This window comes from Panthera onca, chromosome C1 (genome assembly GCF_046562875.1).
Source record: "Panthera onca isolate mPanOnc1 chromosome C1, mPanOnc1 haplotype 2, whole genome shotgun sequence".
Lineage (NCBI taxonomy): Eukaryota > Metazoa > Chordata > Mammalia > Carnivora > Felidae > Panthera > Panthera onca.
This window is the reverse complement of record NC_138346.1, coordinates 70,563,173-70,581,179: the sequence shown is the minus strand read 5'-3', so window position 1 is coordinate 70,581,179 and position 18,007 is coordinate 70,563,173. Positions and strand designations below refer to the sequence as shown.

General features: G+C 36.6%; 1 protein-coding gene across 8 annotated transcripts in view; it reads left to right on the top strand.

Annotated features, from left to right (window-relative positions):
- Positions 1–18,007, top strand: part of SLC4A10 (solute carrier family 4 member 10) — a 317,997-nt gene that overhangs the window by 229,218 nt on the left and 70,772 nt on the right. For all 8 annotated transcript variants that reach the window (XM_060621101.1, XM_060621094.2, XM_060621093.2 and 5 more), the window contains 4 exons: positions 5,446–5,546; positions 8,617–8,791; positions 9,341–9,474; positions 9,868–10,113. In XM_060621101.1, coding sequence (XP_060477084.1) covers positions 5,446–5,546; positions 8,617–8,791; positions 9,341–9,474; positions 9,868–10,113 — 656 coding nt within the window. The remainder of the gene's footprint in view (positions 1–5,445; positions 5,547–8,616; positions 8,792–9,340; positions 9,475–9,867; positions 10,114–18,007) is intronic.

The following is an 18,007-nucleotide window of genomic DNA, read 5'->3' as shown; positions in this document are numbered from 1 at the left end:
CCAGGTGGATCAGTATTTTTAAAAATAAAGCAATGAAAGCATTACAAAAAAAAAGGAAATTTAAAGGCATGGCTTAATCATATCAGATAGAAAATTCCCCCTTACTGCTAATCTTATTTCTGATTGGGAAGAATTATTTTTTAACTTTTTTTTTTTTAATGTTTATTTATCTTAGAGAGAGACAGAGTACAAGTGGGGGAGGGGCAGACACACACACACACACACACACACACACACACACACACACACACACACAGAATCTGAAGCAGGCTCCAGGCTCTGAGCTGTCAGCACAGAGCCCAATGTGGGGCTTGAACTCACAAACTGCGAGATCATGACCTGAGCCGAAGTCAGATGCTTAACCGACTGAGCCACCCAGGCACCCCAGAATTTTTAAATTAGAATTCTTATGTTCATGTTACCTTTGTGTGGATGTATGATATAAAAATTGTAAAAATTAAAACTCCAGTGTGCATTTCACTTATTATATAATCCAGAGAGCTAAAAATAAAGACTATTATTTTGCTATTATTTGGGGTCATTTTTAAATTACAGGCCTGACTTTGTTGAGATTTGTAGCCAAATGTTTGTTAAGGCCACTCATATTGCCACGTCTGTTTCTACTGAATATGCCCCCTGCAGCCCCCACAGATGTCATCTACTCAGCCTTCCCTAGGGCTTTTGTCCCTGTGGAGTCCAACTTGCCTGACCTTACTGCTCTAGTTGACTAAGACCCAGACATAGAATGTTCTCCTGGTTAGCCAGAGGTGGGAAAAAAATCTCAATCTCACTATCGATTTAAGAAATACACACTGATGTCTTATTTCTGAAGTCATTTCATAATTATTAAAGATTATTTGATTTCCTTTTCTCAACAATTACAATTTTGTGATTCTGTACCTGCAGCCACATTGTTTCAGTTGATCTACTAAAATAAAAGAAGTTGCTGAAAGTGTAATTTTTGGGGTTATAGATTGACTTATTTTTTGTACTTGTAAACATCTTTGCACTTACGATATTAGAAAAAGACAATATAATGCTTCCTGAAGTGGTAAGAAAGAAACTCTTTAATCGATTTTATTTGGGAAAAATTCTGTGAAAATAATAATACATTTGAAAATGAGTGAGACTTGAAAAGTCACTTGTTAATACCATTTAGTTTTTTGAACATTAAGACTGAAGTCAAGCATTTTTGAAAACATCTTGCCTTTGAGAAATGATATTTTTGAGGCAAGTGGAGGACTGGGAGCTCTGTATTTTTAAAATTGTTTTTATGAGACTCTTTAAAATCAGGATTAATTACTGGACTCAGAATATTAAGAGGCAATAGTAGAAAGAACATCGAATTAAGAATCAAGGCACTTGGGGTCTGCTATGCTTCTTTACAACATTAGTATTTTTTAAATGTATGTTGTAATTGAATAATAGATACTATGAGCTGTGTTTTCTTTCACTAAATGGAGCAAGATAAATTAAAAGATATTAAGCACTCTGACAGAGCAAGATAAATTAAAAGATATTAAGCACTCTGACTTCATACTATTTAAATATTGTTTTCCTCCATGGGATAATTTCCGTGGTTTTTATGTTCTTTTGAAATGTATAAGTCATAGAATTTTTAATACTTTTTTCTCTCAGTTAAGAGAAGAAGAATTTGTCCACTTCAAGGGATAACCCTGAAAATTAGAACTTTGTGTGGGTCCTTATAATCACTCCCTGTGTATACCATAAACTTCTTTGCTTTTCTCTCACGCCAATTACCTGCTTGTTAAAACCACAACCCTGTGTGAATCCAACTCTTTAATCTGTACCTGCATTGATGCAGTTGGATGTAGCTGAAGGAAAACAGCTACACGGACTAATCTCGTTAGTTCATGACCACATACCTCAAGTGGGCCCTTAATGTTGCCGGTTCATCATCCTATCTCCCCTGGTCCAATAAGTTTCTCTAGATGACTATTTCACACCTGTTTTCTCTCCTCACATCTTCAGCACATCCTTCTGACCCTCACTTTCAGATTTGCTTCCTACTTCTCTGAGAAATGTGAAATAACTTAAAGGGAACTTCCATAGACTCCCACCACCACATCTACCTGCCTGCAGGCATCTACTCCCACATACTCTGCTTTCCTATATATTATTATTGAATTATCCAAAGTCAGCATTCTACCTTTGCATTAGACCCCATCTGTTCACACCTACTCAAAGACATTACACCAATTCTCTTTCTTTCCTATATCATCAATTCTTTTGTTCTCTATTATGTCATTATTGTTAGCATAAAACCTTACTAATTTGCAAATCTTTAAAAAAAAAACCTCTCAATACTGCTATCACCATCAGCTACTCATCCATTCCTTATTTTCCCCTCTGCAACCAAATGGCACAAGGGTTCTCTGAACTACGTGCCTCCAATTCCTCTTCTCCAATAAGACTTTTGCCCCATCACTTCACTAAAACTACATACATGAAGGTCACTGAGGATCTCTACACTGTTCAACCCCATAGTCAGTTCTTAGTCTGTATTCTATTTGCCTGCCAGTCAACAGCATTTGACAGAGTTGATGACTCCCCTTTCCCTGTACTCTCTTTGCTTGGTTCCCAAGACACCACACTCTTGGTTTTTCTCTTAGCTCACTGGTCACTCCTCAATCTCCTATGCTGGTTTCTTCTTTTTTCCCCTGATTACTTTATGTTGAGATGATACAGGGCTCAGTCTTTGCTCATCTTTTCTTTTCTACCTACACTCATTCTCTTGGTAATATCATCCATTGTTGTAGCTTTAAATCCTTTCCCAAATTTACTGTTTACCTTGACCTTGAGAGTTATTTATCCACATGCCAATGTCTCCCCTTGGATGTCTTACAGATATCTAAAACCTGACATATCCAAAGTTTGAACTGAATTGTAGATTGTCTCCTTTCTATATCTGTATTCATCTTTGCATTTATATTAGAAAAGGCAATATAATACTTCCTGAAGTATACAAGAAACTCCGATCTTTTCTCAAAGTCTGTTGCATTTGCACCTGCCTCTATTGGTAGGTCTTAACTCCATACTTATAGTTGGTCAAGCCAAAAACACTCATTTTTTAAATTTATTCTTAGATTTCCATTCTTCCAGGAAATTGGATTTTCCTTTAATATTTATCCAGAATTACACCATTTCTCATTGTTGCTACTGCTGCCATCCTAGTTCAAGCTACGGTCATTTTTTTTTCCTCCTAGATTATTGAAATAGTTTTTTTTTAATCACTCTCCTTGTTTCTGTCCTTGGCCCCCAACATCTGTTATCAGCACAGCAGCCAGAGTGACTCCAAGTGAGACCATGCTACTCCTTTCCTCAAAACCCTATAACATTTTCTCAATTCACTGAGAATAAAAGCCAAATACGTACAGTGGTCTACTAAATCTATACAATCTGGCTTCCCTTTATTTCTTCAAAGTAAACTCCTATGACTTTCTTCCTTGTGAACTCTTTTCCAACAATGTCGGCTTCTTTGTTCTTTGTTCTTCAAACCCTACAGCCATACCCCTGCCTTGACACTGTCTCACTTGCTGTTCTTTCTGTCTGGATATCCCCCAGTTATTCTCATGGCTTATTCTCTCAGCTCCCTTAGACTTTTCTCAAATGACACTTTCTCACTGATCCTACCTGACTGCTCTGTTTATAATTGCCACTCCTTCCTCCCTACCCACCCACCCCATACCTCAGATCCCCCTCTTAACTCTGCTCTAAATTTTCATTTTTACATAGGTTTTAATCTAACACACTGTAGAATTAATTTACTTATGTGTTTATTTGTTTATTGTTTGGGTTCCCCATTAGAAGGTGAGTTCCACAGGCCTGATTTGTCCGCTGGTGTCTTAGTGGTGGGGTTGAGTACCTGACACAAATAGGCTTTCAATAAGTATTGGTTGGTTGAATTAGTAGATTGCATAAGTTGAGTAGTCAAATATATATACACTCTTTAATTTGTTTTAAAAAAACAAAATACCTGTGTTTCTGAACAAAAAATATTTCCTGTATTTTCCTCAGAATATTCATCGGTACTGTTCATACATCTCTTTTCACACACCTTTCCCCCTTACTATAAGATGAACACTCCTTGATGAAACAGGTACTTTAGAATGGCTAATATATTTCATGGTTTATCATTTGCCTTATCAATGTATAGCTTTTTCCATTGTAAGACAATGAGACATAGCCAGTAAGGGATAATTACCCAGGAGACCAAATAATATCACTTGCTTTCTGAGATATATGGAAGCTAAGAAGCATTTCCCTGGGTGACTGTTGGGTATTTAGGGTACCGAGGCCACCGTTAAAGCCCTTTACTGTATATAATAGCTATTTATGTGTAAAGGCAGTTCCTCCATCAGCTGACAGACATCCTCTCTTTTATCTTTGAATTTTTGTTCATTGTACCTATTCATATACCTGGGAAGTTGTAAAAATATCAAGCAATGAACTTTTCTCTATTTTGTGCATTTCAAAACCTATTTTTCTCATGTTTTGAACCTGTGCCACTTATACCTAAATGTCCCATTATACATAAGATCATTTGCTAATTCACATGCTTAGACTATTTTGGAATGGCAGTGAAGTAAATATTTTAACTGCACCACTTAAAAAATTTTTATGATACTTTTCAGCCCTTTTGAACACATTGGCATCCTCTAGGATAACCAATAGGGAGGATTTTATGATTTTTAAAAATCTCTGTCACCAACAAAAGTGGGTGGAACAGGTTTGTGATAAGACAGCACTTTCATAAGCCTCAGTTAATTTGTCAATGACTGAATGGAAGTTTCCATTTGTAAGAGTCTGGGATCTCCATGAGTCAGAAAGAACCATGTTGTAAATCATTCCTTAGGTAGGAAGATATCTGCCAGAATAACAGGGAACCACCCTTAAAAACAGCTAGCGATAATAGTTTAAGTTGATTGAACAGTTGAACTATGCCAGGCCTACAACACCACCGTAACTAGTGCCTCCTCATTCCAACCTAGCCAACCCTGGTCTCTCTTCATCCCCTTCCTTTCCTTCATTGTCTTCATAGCTGAATGTCTACCTGACATTAGAGACTTGCTTGTCTCCACTAATAGAATGGCTTTTCTCACTCACCTTTGCATTTCTAACATCCATAACAATGAATGGCACACAAGGCACCAATAAAGATTAATTGAAAGACTGAGTAACTGTCCATCACTTCATTTAATTTTCTCAACCACGCTGATAGGTATTGTTACTACCACTCGTGAATGGAGGAAGGAACTGGAGCATTAGGAGATTAGATAACTTTAATTAGAGTTCATGTAGCAAATAAGTAACAGAGCCTGGGTTCTTGGCCACTCTGCATATTGCCTCAAGGGAAAAAAATTGTTTTTGTTATTTACAACTAGCACCTGAAATTAAAAAACAAAAACAAAAAACTTCCTGCAGGAGAAGAGGAAGATTCCTGCTGTACCAAATGGAACAGCTGCTCATGGGGAAGCAGAGCCCCACGGAGGACACAGTGGACCTGAACTCCAGCGAACTGGAAGGTCAGTGAAATGTACTTGTATGGGACTTCAAAGACCAAATGATATACTGTCCTTTGTGTCAGGAATTGCTGTTTAGAGATGTAATTTTTTTATACTTTGAATACCTGTTAATAAATACCTATTTGCGTATGTATGTATTTATTTATTTATTTGAATATCTATTCCGTGAACACCTATGTAATGCCAATAAATTTGATTTCCCAGTATTTACTAATCATTTTTGTTACTATTAAACCAGCACAGTGAATACATCATTCCATTTTATCTTACCTAGTCTTTCATTTTGCTGTGCATAAAATGTGTTCACAGATTCGTAGAATGAATAAGAAAACTGTCAGTGGCCCCTTCTAAAAGGGCCTGTTGAAAGCTTCAAGTTCAGATGGAAATAAAAATAAATACCAAGAACTCAGTCTTATAGAACCTATCTCATTACATGCAAGTAGGATGTATATAATAGTATCTTTTATTTTTATGGTTGTAATTTGAAAGAGCCATATGATTTATTTTTTCTAATCACACATCTTTGAAGAGATGAAAGCTTCAATTTATTTCTCAAAATGGTTCTTTATCGTTTTTTGACAGCTTGTCTCTCTCCAAGCAATGTGTGAGCAGAAAATCAGAAAACCTTGGGAGGGTCTGTCTTCAGGGAATATGTGCACACAGCCTCCATTATAATTGAAGGCAAGGGCAAAGGCTTTGCAGGATTGGTACCCCCTTCCTCTCAAGGCCATTTCCTGGACTGCTTTCGCTGTGTCCTTTAAGCTGACTTTCGAGTTTCTGACAACTCTGTGCATTTTAATTCTCCTCTGTTCTTTCCCTTTATCTATGTTTTGTCTCTGAGGAAAGGTCCTTTAATGTCTTCCTCAGCCTCCATACATAATTTGAGATGATTCAAACAATTTTTTCCTTCTCCCTTTACTGGAAGCATGGTTACTCCTTGTTTGCTTTCATATTTTCAAATGCTGTCTTTTTATTTTGGGTGGTTTCTCTCTCTCTCTCTCTCTCTCTCTCTCTCTCTCTCTCTCAGGTGTAACATGCCACATAGCTTAGATTTTTTTCGAAGTTCACTTTTCCTTACTGCTTCCTAAATCCTCCCAGGTCACCAATATCCGGTATCTTCGCTTCTCCAGAGTTCTTCCACAGATTCTGTTGCTGACATGACTTGAAGTATCCATTACTCATCTGCTCTCCGAGAGTTGCTGGTGTACATCTGGGCTGCTCTTGCACTGTTCTCTGCAATGACCTCCCACTTCCGGATTTAGATTTTTGCTGCTAAAAGCACGTTTATTACACAGTAATATCATAGCTATTGACACTATTTTATGCCCTAATAAGTAATTAATTAGAAAACAGTGGTCTAACAGAAAGTGCTATCAAACCTACAAATATTAACTACTAAGTAATAGTTCGTAACCACCTCAAAATATTTTGGGGATTAGGTGGGATGTAAATGATAAATGAATAAATAAATACTGGATTAAATCTATTTTGAATTGTGACTTTGATAAGTTAACAAATCACTCAGAAATGATCCTCCCCAAATAAAAAAATATGCACATGTTTATCAAATGCACGCAGGGGACTCTAAGATGATCTTTGTGTGTATGAGTTTCATGGGTTCTCTGTAAGCTTCTTTGAGTTTAAATGTCCTGTTTTTCAATTGCAATTTCATCCTTCTCACTTTCTCCTAGTCCACATCCCTCTGATGGAAGCAATCACCAGGAAAACATAAGGAGTCTCTCACTTATGTAATAGTGAGATAGTTACTAACAGGTTACTATTGTGTCTATGTCAGTCAGATCAGGGTGATTACAAGTAAGAGTCAAAATTTTCAGTTATTCTGAAGATACACTTTTTTCAAGGCAAACCAGAATTAGCGTCTCAAGAGAACAATAATTTTTGAGGCAGTTCTTAGATTGTCTGTGAACATTTCTACCTAGAAAATAAATAAAAATTTAATATTTTTGCATAATCCAAATATATCTAGCATACTGGCAGTAGATTGGAACATAATGGTTTTTTTTAACCTTCGTGTAGGAACTTAATCATAGTCTTATTCATTTTAATATGACATCTTTATTCCATGGAGCACAAAGAGCTTTCAGTAGCCAAGTGTTAAATCCATATATTATTATTAAATATTCAAAGAATGAGAATACCTGTTCATTAATATTCTCATTCCTAGTAGATTAAAAATATTTTAGACCTCACATTTTAGGGAGCATTTCACAATTTACTCCTATTCTTCTCCCCCCCACCCCCCAAATCCTCTTTCAAGTGTATTGGTGTGGTTTTTGGATATATTTAGAATAAGTGAATTTATACTAAGTAAGGCCATTATTGTCTTGTGAATGATAGATGTTGGGATATGTTTAGACAATAATGGATCAAAATTACATTTGTCTGGGTTGGTTATTATAAGGTCCCCTTCTTAATTTCCTAAAAATGAAAACAACTATGGAATCTATCTGTCTTTACTAGGTATTACTGTCATCCATAAGGCCATTTAGATGCCTGCTTGAAACAATACGTGGTGAGGAATATTTTGGCAGAGAAAGTAGGTAACTGGAGCCATGGTTAAACACTACTTCTTCTCTCTAGGGTAATGTTCACCGTTGCAGAACGCAAAAGCCAACTTATCCTCCCAAACTTCACTTTCTGCTATGCTAAATGAAATGTAAACAATTAGAAAATACTGCCAACGACTGAGGGTAGTAGGCCTGAGTTTAGAAGGGGTAGATTGATATAGAAATGGCACGGAGATTAGAGTGATCCTTAAATCTCATTATTTGAATTTTGATTGAAGGACAGCTCTGCACCTTGTTTGAGAGAACACGGGGTTTTCTGGTTACTGGCATAATATTTAGTTAGGGATTGAAGAGACACAGTGGTACAAAGCCATCTCTGTAGATCATGCTAATACAATGTAGCAGGTTAAAATGGGTCTCATCTCCGCTGATGGAAAACGTATACTGTGACCTGGCAAAAAGGAAATGAGGATTTTGCTTTGTGGGTGTGTGTTTTTATATTTGGATTTCACTCTTGTGTTTCCCTCCTCCCCCCATCTTAGGATTTTTGGGGGACTTATTTTAGATATCAAAAGAAAAGCTCCATACTTCTGGAGTGACTTCAGAGATGCTTTCAGCCTGCAGTGCTTAGCATCTTTTCTATTTCTCTACTGCGCGTGTATGTCTCCAGTCATCACGTTTGGAGGACTGCTGGGAGAAGCAACGGAAGGTCGTATAGTATGTATTATGCTTTCCCTGGAATTTTAAAACCTAATCAGTCTTTAGGAATGATAGTTAGATAAGTCAACATTTAGTTTTGGATTCCTTTATAACTGGTAATCTGGAAGTGGAATGTCTCAGAACTGTTAATTCTTAGTCTTACACAAGGTTCTGCTCTCATCCCTGACCCCGCCCCAACCCCAGTCCTTGTCTGGCTTTGGCTCCCATTCTCACAAGGAGAGAGATATGGACATGAGGAATCCATTTCCCACTTACACAGCCCACGCTTCTGTCCTGACACTGACCGTGAATACATGTAAACTTTTAATAGTCTAAAGAAAAGCAAGATGAGGAATGTGAAGAGAACACATCCCCATTCAGTACCATTCATATTCTCCTGACTGCTTGTCCCTTTTCTTATTCCCTTACTCCACATCCTGCCCAAGGTCACTAGGTTTTTCATAGCAAATGAAAAAGAGTATCCTCATGTATTTTAAACATGTACTTCCTAGGTATAATGGTTGCCTGTGTAGCTTAGGTAATGGAATTATTTATATCTCTACACAGAGTGCAATCGAATCTCTCTTTGGAGCATCTATGACTGGGATAGCCTATTCGCTCTTTGGTGGACAGCCTCTTACCATATTGGGCAGTACAGGACCAGTTTTGGTGTTTGAAAAGATTTTGTTTAAATTTTGCAAGTAAGTGTTAAATACTTTTGGCCCTTCCTCCCTTTCTCCACCGTATTTATACTTCTCCCAACATCATGTCTGGGGTCTGCTGGGAGAGGTGGACGTAATGGATTTGATTCAGTTTGCCATTTTTGTCTCTCCATGGAAATAAAGGAAAAGTAAAATGTGTGTGCGATTTGCTATGTAAAATTTATAAAAAATGATATTCTGTTCTAAGCATGAGAAACCTCTTTTAGTTTTGTCCTCTTAGATGTCCCCTTTCGACAAACGTTTTGAGTTTAGAAAATCATGGGATGTGAAGGTTATTTGCTTTCACTTCCTGAATTAGACTTATTCCCATCTATTTAAAATGGTGGCGAGCTGTTAAATGACCTTATTTCCACTGTTCTTTCCTCCTCCTAGAGAATATGGGCTGTCGTACCTGTCTTTAAGAGCTAGTATTGGACTTTGGACGGCAACCCTTTGTATCATACTTGTGGCGACCGATGCAAGCTCCCTCGTCTGCTACATCACCCGGTTCACTGAAGAAGCTTTCGCCTCTCTTATTTGCATCATCTTCATCTATGAGGCCCTAGAGAAGTTGTTTGAACTCAGTGAAGCATATCCAATCAACATGCATAATGATTTGGAACTGCTGACCCAATACTCGTAAGTAACGTTTCCCCTAGTGGCCATGGGGCTTGTCTTTTTACAAATTGCTATTGTTTAAAAAAAAAAAAATAGGATGAACTTCCATTGCAGATCAAGTGTCTTACATTGATTCAGGATCTAAATCCCTGATCAGACTCTCAGGGGGGAATAGGATTTTAAAAGCCACCTCATCAGCTACTCATCTGATACTTGAGTTCTCATTATAAAAACAAAAGTAAAACTCACCGAATTGAAATGTGATTTTGCTTTTTAGAATGCACAATATTAATGGTGGAGGTGCTCAGGCTTTGCCAGTTGAAGGTGATGTTAACAGTTCAGGATTAAAGATGGGACTGTACCTATTGTACTTTCCAGTTTTAGTATGCCAGCAGTTTGGAATTTCTCTACTACTGTGTTTGTGGAGTACACAAACATTACATTATTCCCTTCTTTGATTTAATTTTAGGATTTTTTTTTGTTGCATTTGTATGTACATTTTTGTACGGCAAATATTTGAACCGATATGTTCTTTACAAGGCCGTTATAACCTCTCCATGAATCACCAATGGTCTTCTTATAAACTGCTTAGATATGGCCCCAAATCCTTTGAAGATTTATTATCTTTATTTACCATTGACATACATCAGAATTGTTGAAATTAGGCCAAAATAGTATCATGTTCTGATTTTGTTAAGAATGATGTAATGATACAGTGTTCAAAATAGAATGATTTTTAGTACTTCAAAGTTTTCCTGGTGTTTCTACCTCTGTCTCAGATAAGAAAAATTAGAGTGGAAATGTAAAGTAACTTTCCCAATAAAAGCAAATAGCAAGGTTGTTGTGAACAGGATCCAGAAGCAGATGAAGGAGGTGTCAGGGACACTCAGGAAGCAGGCAAATGGGAAGAATAGCTTGATCAGAATGAAGGATAACATGGATACGTGCCCTTTTGTTTCTCTTTAGAGAACAGTGCCACCCAATTTGGATCTCCTTGCTGGGATGTATGTTCTCTGTTTGAATCTTCAAACCTATTACATGCCAGGCACTATGCTAGGTACTAGGGATGTATAATTATCTCTGCCTGGATTTTCACACTTATTACATGCCAAGTGCTATGCTATAGACATGAATAATACATCCTGTCCTCAGTGAACTTCCAGTTTAATAGGGGATACAGACAAACAGGCAACACAATGAAAGAAGTACTGTGTTAAGAGATTGGTGCAGAATGCAATGGTACCACATTAGAAGAATACCCAACCCAGATTTGGGGTTCATGGAAGACTTCTTGGAGGAAGTAACATAGAAGACCAGAACATCAGAAGACCTGAACCTGGGTGGCTCAGTCAGTTAAGGGTCCAACTCTTGATCTCAGCTCAAGTCTGGATCTCAGAGTCATGAGCTTAAGCCCCGCATTGGGATCCATGCTGGATGTGGAGCCTACTTAGAAAAAAAAAAAAAAAAGAAGACGACGAAGAAGAAGACCAAAATACCAGTAGGAGTTAGGAAGGTGCTGAGGAAGGGGGCAGGAGAGTAGTCCAGATGGAAGGAATGGTGCAGGTCTGGACATAAGAAATGCATGGATGCTTTGAAATATTTGTTGAAAGTCAAATAGATAGTGGTAAAACAAGAAGCTGGATCCAGGTTTTATGCTTTTGATGTAATTTTCAAATTACATCAGCACACTGATGAATACAAATAAGCTCTCCTAAAGACAAAATATAGCCCAAGTAAAACAGGTAAAAGCAGAACTATTCCATGTGCAGTTGTGGGGAGGTGCCAGCTGTCCACCCACCCTTCCATTTGTTCCTGAACCTTCAGTGGCAGCATCAAAGTACCTCAGACTGAGGAATACCATTGAAAATCTCCAGGTGTAAAAAGGGAAAAGATCAGAGAAGCAAAGACTGTGCCCTGGATAATGGTCATAGCTTGAAGATAGAAGAATGGGAGCATGCAAGCAATAGGTAAAAAGTAAGAAGAATCAGAAAAAGAAACAAAAAACAAACAAACATGGATGGCGTCAGGTTGTAAAAGGCATGGGACAAAGCTGGGTCAAGAAGTCTTTAGAGGACAGTGGTGTAGAGATCAAACAGGATGAGGGAGAGAGATCATTGTTAACGTAAGAAACAGCACTGGGTGGGGAGGGGGGCAGGACTACAAGCTAGTTTGCAAAAAATGAAGATGAGAGTAGGCGGTAAAGAAAGGGAGAAAGTATGCAGAGGCCGATTTGGTCAAAGAAAGTGAAAAACAGTGCCTGCTGGAGAGGGCAGCGAGATCCTGAGAATGGTAATTTGTGACAGAAAAGAGCTATGTGTGTTTGAAAATGAAGACAGAGAGGCAGAGGAAAGAGAGAGATTAGAGATGATGGTAAGGGAGTGGGTAAACATGGGATTTCAACCTCCCCAAAAGTGATGAGATCAAGACAAATTGTGGGGTTCAGTAAGACAAATGCTCAGAGGATAATTTGAAAGCAAAAATAGCTTTGTTTGCCCATGATTCCTGCTTTTCATGGCAATCAGGAGGAGAGTTGCATGGGTCCTGACTTTCTTAATGTTTCCATCTCCGCTTTTCTAAAAAAGGATCCCCATGAGTTTAGGTTCAAGTGATGCTTTATGACAGTGTACACATCTAAAACCTAATTATGTGAAGGCTGAGCAGAAATGTGTGCTAATCACTGTTTTCCATTGCCCATGTGCCCTTCTCAGCCGTAATAAGGAAGGCAGCAGAGATGGAAAGATGGGTTCATCCTGCTGGGTGGTGAGGTGAAATGGTTGGAGACTGGTAGTCTCCCTGGGAAATGTGCCGACCAGACATCTTTACTGAACCATCTTCACTTTGATGTTCACGCCATGATTCCCTGGCTCTCAGTACCACTCACAGTGTGTGCATGAATCTGATCAGGTATTGCTATTACCTGGTCTTGGAGAAGCAAAACAAATATTTCGCCATGTGTATGATGAATATATTTATTAGTGTACTTTCGGTCATGTGCATTTAAAAAAGGTAAAGAAAAGTATTGCTAACAATAATGGCTAATGCACAGTGTAATATCATGCTTGTGCCCAAAGCATTTTCTGTTTCGTGAGCTCCATATGATACTTGTGGTTTTCTTGTTCTTGCCACCATGACCTTTTCACACTAATCAGTCTGTAAGTGTCATCATGCTCATGGTCACCTAAAATTTTCTCCTGATGTTTGCCGGCCTCATGCTTTCACAGTTTTTATAAGAAAAATTCTTCAAAAAATGTCATAGCTAGGATGCAGCATATCTGAGATTGCAATCTTTGCAAAATTAATATGCCCGTGCGTTCACATAGTTGGTTTAGGTGTAAGATATTGAAAAAGGCATCATATTTAGGGTGTGCGTTTCAGATATTCTTTATACTTGGGCCTCCTGTATTCAGATTTTCCTAAACCCATAATTTTACCAATGAAATAACAAAATGTCTTTGATTTTTTAAAGACTTTCCTAGTTCCTTTGGCATCCTAACCTTATAATGTGGTAATATGTAGACCTTGTATTTGAAGCTATAAGTTTCTTTTCATTGTGCCAAGAGCAAGTGTCAAGATAATCAATTTAGTTTCAAGAATATATACATTATACCAGATGATCAAGCTGAATATGTCAAGTTAGCAATAAGTAATGAGTTTGTGGGAATAACTTTTTCTAGGTTGCTTTGATTTTAAGAAACAGCAAAAATAGAATAAAGCATTCTGCTATGTAAGATGAAATATTCCTTCAACATATAGTAATAATCTAAAGCTTTCAAAGATGGCTAGCTAAAGAAAGATTGGGGTGATATGAATTCTTTGCAGTTGGTTGGGTCAAAGCAGAGACCAGGGTCTGTTACTTTAGTTTTCAATATACTAGCAGACTAGAGTTAAATAATATCAACAATTACCAAGCCATTTGGAGGACTGATTTTACTATTAGGTTCTTGAAAGGTTTTTTTTTGTTTGTTTGGTTTTGTTTTGTTTTGTTTTGTTTTTTCCTATCTTTGTTGTTTTTATCCAACTCTCAGCCCTCCACATAACCCAGGGCTGTTCTGGATAAATGTTATTTATTGACCGACCTTATACTCATAGAAGGGTATTATTTTTCTCATCTCCTCAACTAGAGTTGAGCCTCTTTTAAGATAGAAAACATGTAATAATTGTATCCCTCCAGTCTCAGCATAATACTGTAACTATAGTAAGTGATACTTAATACATATTGATTAACTGAATGTGTTGTAAAATAATTGATGTCACCTGGCCAAGCTTGTTTGGCAAGTAAAGACAAGTGTACTCTTTTACAGTATCTTTAACCTGACTCTTAAAAATTTCAACAGGAAGTTTTGAATAAACTTGAGATGTTACGAGAGTCTTAATGTACTTAAATATGTACAAATCTGGATCCATAAAACTAGTTCTGACTGAAGATTTAGACAGGGTGCCAATATGGTGTAGAAGTCATCTGGAAGAATGAGAGGCAGGATTGCAAACTATAGCAGAGATTCAAAAGTTGCTCTGAGATTCAGGGGAAAAGAAGATGAAAGGGTAGTTCTCATAGCTCAATGACCTTATAGTACTCACTCATCAAAAAATAAAGAATAAAACTCAGATTTAGAGAAACCCCTGTGTTTCAACTTTTTAAATCAGATTTTTACTACATATACACTTGAAAAATTTATCCAGATTTCTTGCAAAATAAATTTGTAATTATATTCTATGTATTTATTTGTGTAATGTACGTGTAGCCCCACCAGGTTAATCTCTGTAATGCTATGTCCATGACTATTAGACACCCCTTTGAGCCCATTGTCCTAGCAAAGTGCTTGGCACGTGCATAAAATGAGCATGTTCATATTTTTACATTTCTGGAAATGCCCCTTACAACTGACATTAAGCAAGTAGATTATCTGCCATTTTAGAATCTAATAAATATAATAGTAGGCACTCAATAAATGATTATTCAATAAATACACTTCTGGCAACCCATCTCATTCTTGATTTTTAATCCAAACCCTTGATATCTTTGCTTTCCCTTTTGCTCTGAATTAAATTCTTATTTCAATGATAAAGTCTTATCTCCACTAGCAATAATATCCAATATAACTTTATTATTTGCCTGTTTTATCCTCATTGTTCCTAATGGATTATGAGCCTATGTGTACAAGATTAGAATCTCTTCGTCTTTCTACCTCTAGAGGCCAAGGGGGTTGGTAGATATGAGTAAACCTTTCTTAACTGTCTTGCAATAATGTTACTTCTCAGATGCACCTTTAGCTACTATTTTCCTTCTCTGTAACTATAGATTTACAGACATTATATAGAATTATCTTTCATGCTTTGTTGTTAAATAGCTATGAAAGGGCAGAAATTTACATAAGCATCCAAGATTAGAGGGAGAGTGATAAGCAAAAATTGGTGGTTTCTTCTCTAAGATGCATTGCATGGCCACAATTCATCATTTCACTTTGTTGAGATATGATGACCATTCTCAGGTTTACAGTCTTTGAAGTACTGACCTCATTTCTCTTCACTTCCTGAATTGACCTAGATTTAAGGGTATATTCTGAAATATTTAAAGTGGAATATAATGATGTTTCAATTTATATTAAAATATCTCAGCACAGACACTGTGGTAACATGTGTATGTAGGTTAACTTATAGCCATAGGTAGCTGGTATTTCAGTCAGGAGTCCAAACTCCAGGAGTAGTCAGCTAACATCAAAGCAGAGAGGCTAAATACCAGAAAAGGTTATCACAAGCCTGTGAGTCACATTTCAGTCAACACTAAGGCTTTGCTGAATATCGGAAATAGATTTTCATTGGTGAAAGTACTGACTTGTTAATCAGTGTAAGGAACTGTACTGGTAAGATTAAAAGTAATCATTTTGAACTAAATTAAAATGAAAACAGCTTATAAAAATTTGTGGGATGCAATAAAAGCAGTGCTTAGATGGAGATTTATAGCATTGAATGCATAGGTTAAAAAAGAAATTAAGCTTCAACCTTAGAAAACTAGAAAAAGAAAAGCAAATTAATTTAAAAATTAGCAAAAGAAAAGAAATAATAAAAAAGCAGAAAGCAATGAAATTAAAAATGGGAAATCACACTGGGTGTTGTAAGGAAACCAATTTGACAATAAATTTCATATTAAAAAAATAAAATAAACATTAAAATTTTTTTTTAAAAAGGGAAATCAACAGAGAAAAAAAATCAGAGGACCAAAGTCTTGTTCTTTGAAAAGATCAATAAAATTGATAAGCCTCTCATCAGGGTAACTAAGAAAAAAAAAAAAGAGTATACAAATTGCTAATATCAGAAATGAAAACAGGGACATCACTGAAGATGCCATGGGAACTAAAAAGAATATAAAGTAATACTATGAACATCTGTATGCCCACAAATTTGATAATCTACATAAAATGGACCAATTCCTTGAAAGAGAAAATCTGCCAAAACTCACACAAGAAATAGATAATCTAAATAGGCCTGTATCTATTAAGGAAATTGAATCAATAATTAATAACCTTCCAAAAAAGAAAGCACCAGGCTCGTTGAATTCTACCAAACATTTAAAGAAACTATTATACCAACTTTCTACAATCTCTTTCAGAGGATAGAAACCATGAGAATATTCCCTAACTCATTCTATAAGGCTAGCTTACCCTAATATCAACACCAGACAAAGATATAAGAAAGGGACACTACAGACCAATAGCTCTTATGACCAAATATGCAAAAATCCTCAATAAAATACTAGCAAATCAACTCCAACAATGTTTAAAAAATTACACACCACAACCAAGTGGGATTTATTTCAAGTATGCAAGGCTGGTTCAACATTCCAAAATCAATTAATACAAGGCATTCCATCAATAGGCTAAAGATGATAAATTACATGATCGTATCAATAAAAGCACTAAAAGCATTTGACAAAATCCAACACCCACTCATGATAAAACTCTCAGTAAATTAGGAATAGAGGGGAACTTCCTCAACATGATAAATAATACAGAAAAACCTTAAGGTAACATACTTCATGGTGAGAAACTAGGAAGTTTTCCCCCTGAGATCAGGAATATGTTAAGAATGTCCCTCTCACCACTCCTTTTCAACATCATACTGGAAGTTCTGGCAAAAGTAATAAGACAAGACAAGAAAATGAAAGGTATACAGATTGAAAAGAAAGAAAGAAAGCTGTCTTTGTTTATAAATGACATGATTGTTTATATAGAAAATCTGGAAGAATCGACAAAACACTCCTAGAGGCAATAAGTGATTATAGCAAGGCTTCAGAACACAAGGTTGATGTACAAAAGTCAATCACTTTCCTATATACTAGCAAGGAACAAATGGAATTTAAAATTAAAAACACAATACCATTTACATTAGCACTCCAAAAAAAATAGTTAGATATAAATCTAACACAATTTGTACAACATTTATATGAGGAAAACAACAAAACTCTGATGAAACAAATAAAAGAAAAACTAAATAAATGGAGAGATAGTACATGATCATTGACAGGAAAACTCAATATTGTCAAGGTGTCATTTCTTCCCAATTTGATCTATAGATGCAACACAATCCCAAGTAGAACCCCAGAAAGTTATTCTATGGACATCAACAAACTGATTCTAGAGTTTATATGGAAAGGCAAAAGACTCAGAATAGCCAACACAGTAATGAAGGGGAACAAAGTTGGAGGATATGGCACTACCTGACTTCAACACTTACTATAAAGCTAAGTAATCCAGACAGTTGTGAGGTATTGACAAAAGAATGGACAAATAGACCAATGGAACAGAATAGAGAGCCCAGAAATATACCCCATAAATATAGTCAACTAATCTTTGACAAAGAAGCAAAAACAAATACAATGGAGCAAAGCTAGTCTTTCAACTAATGGTGCTGGAACAGC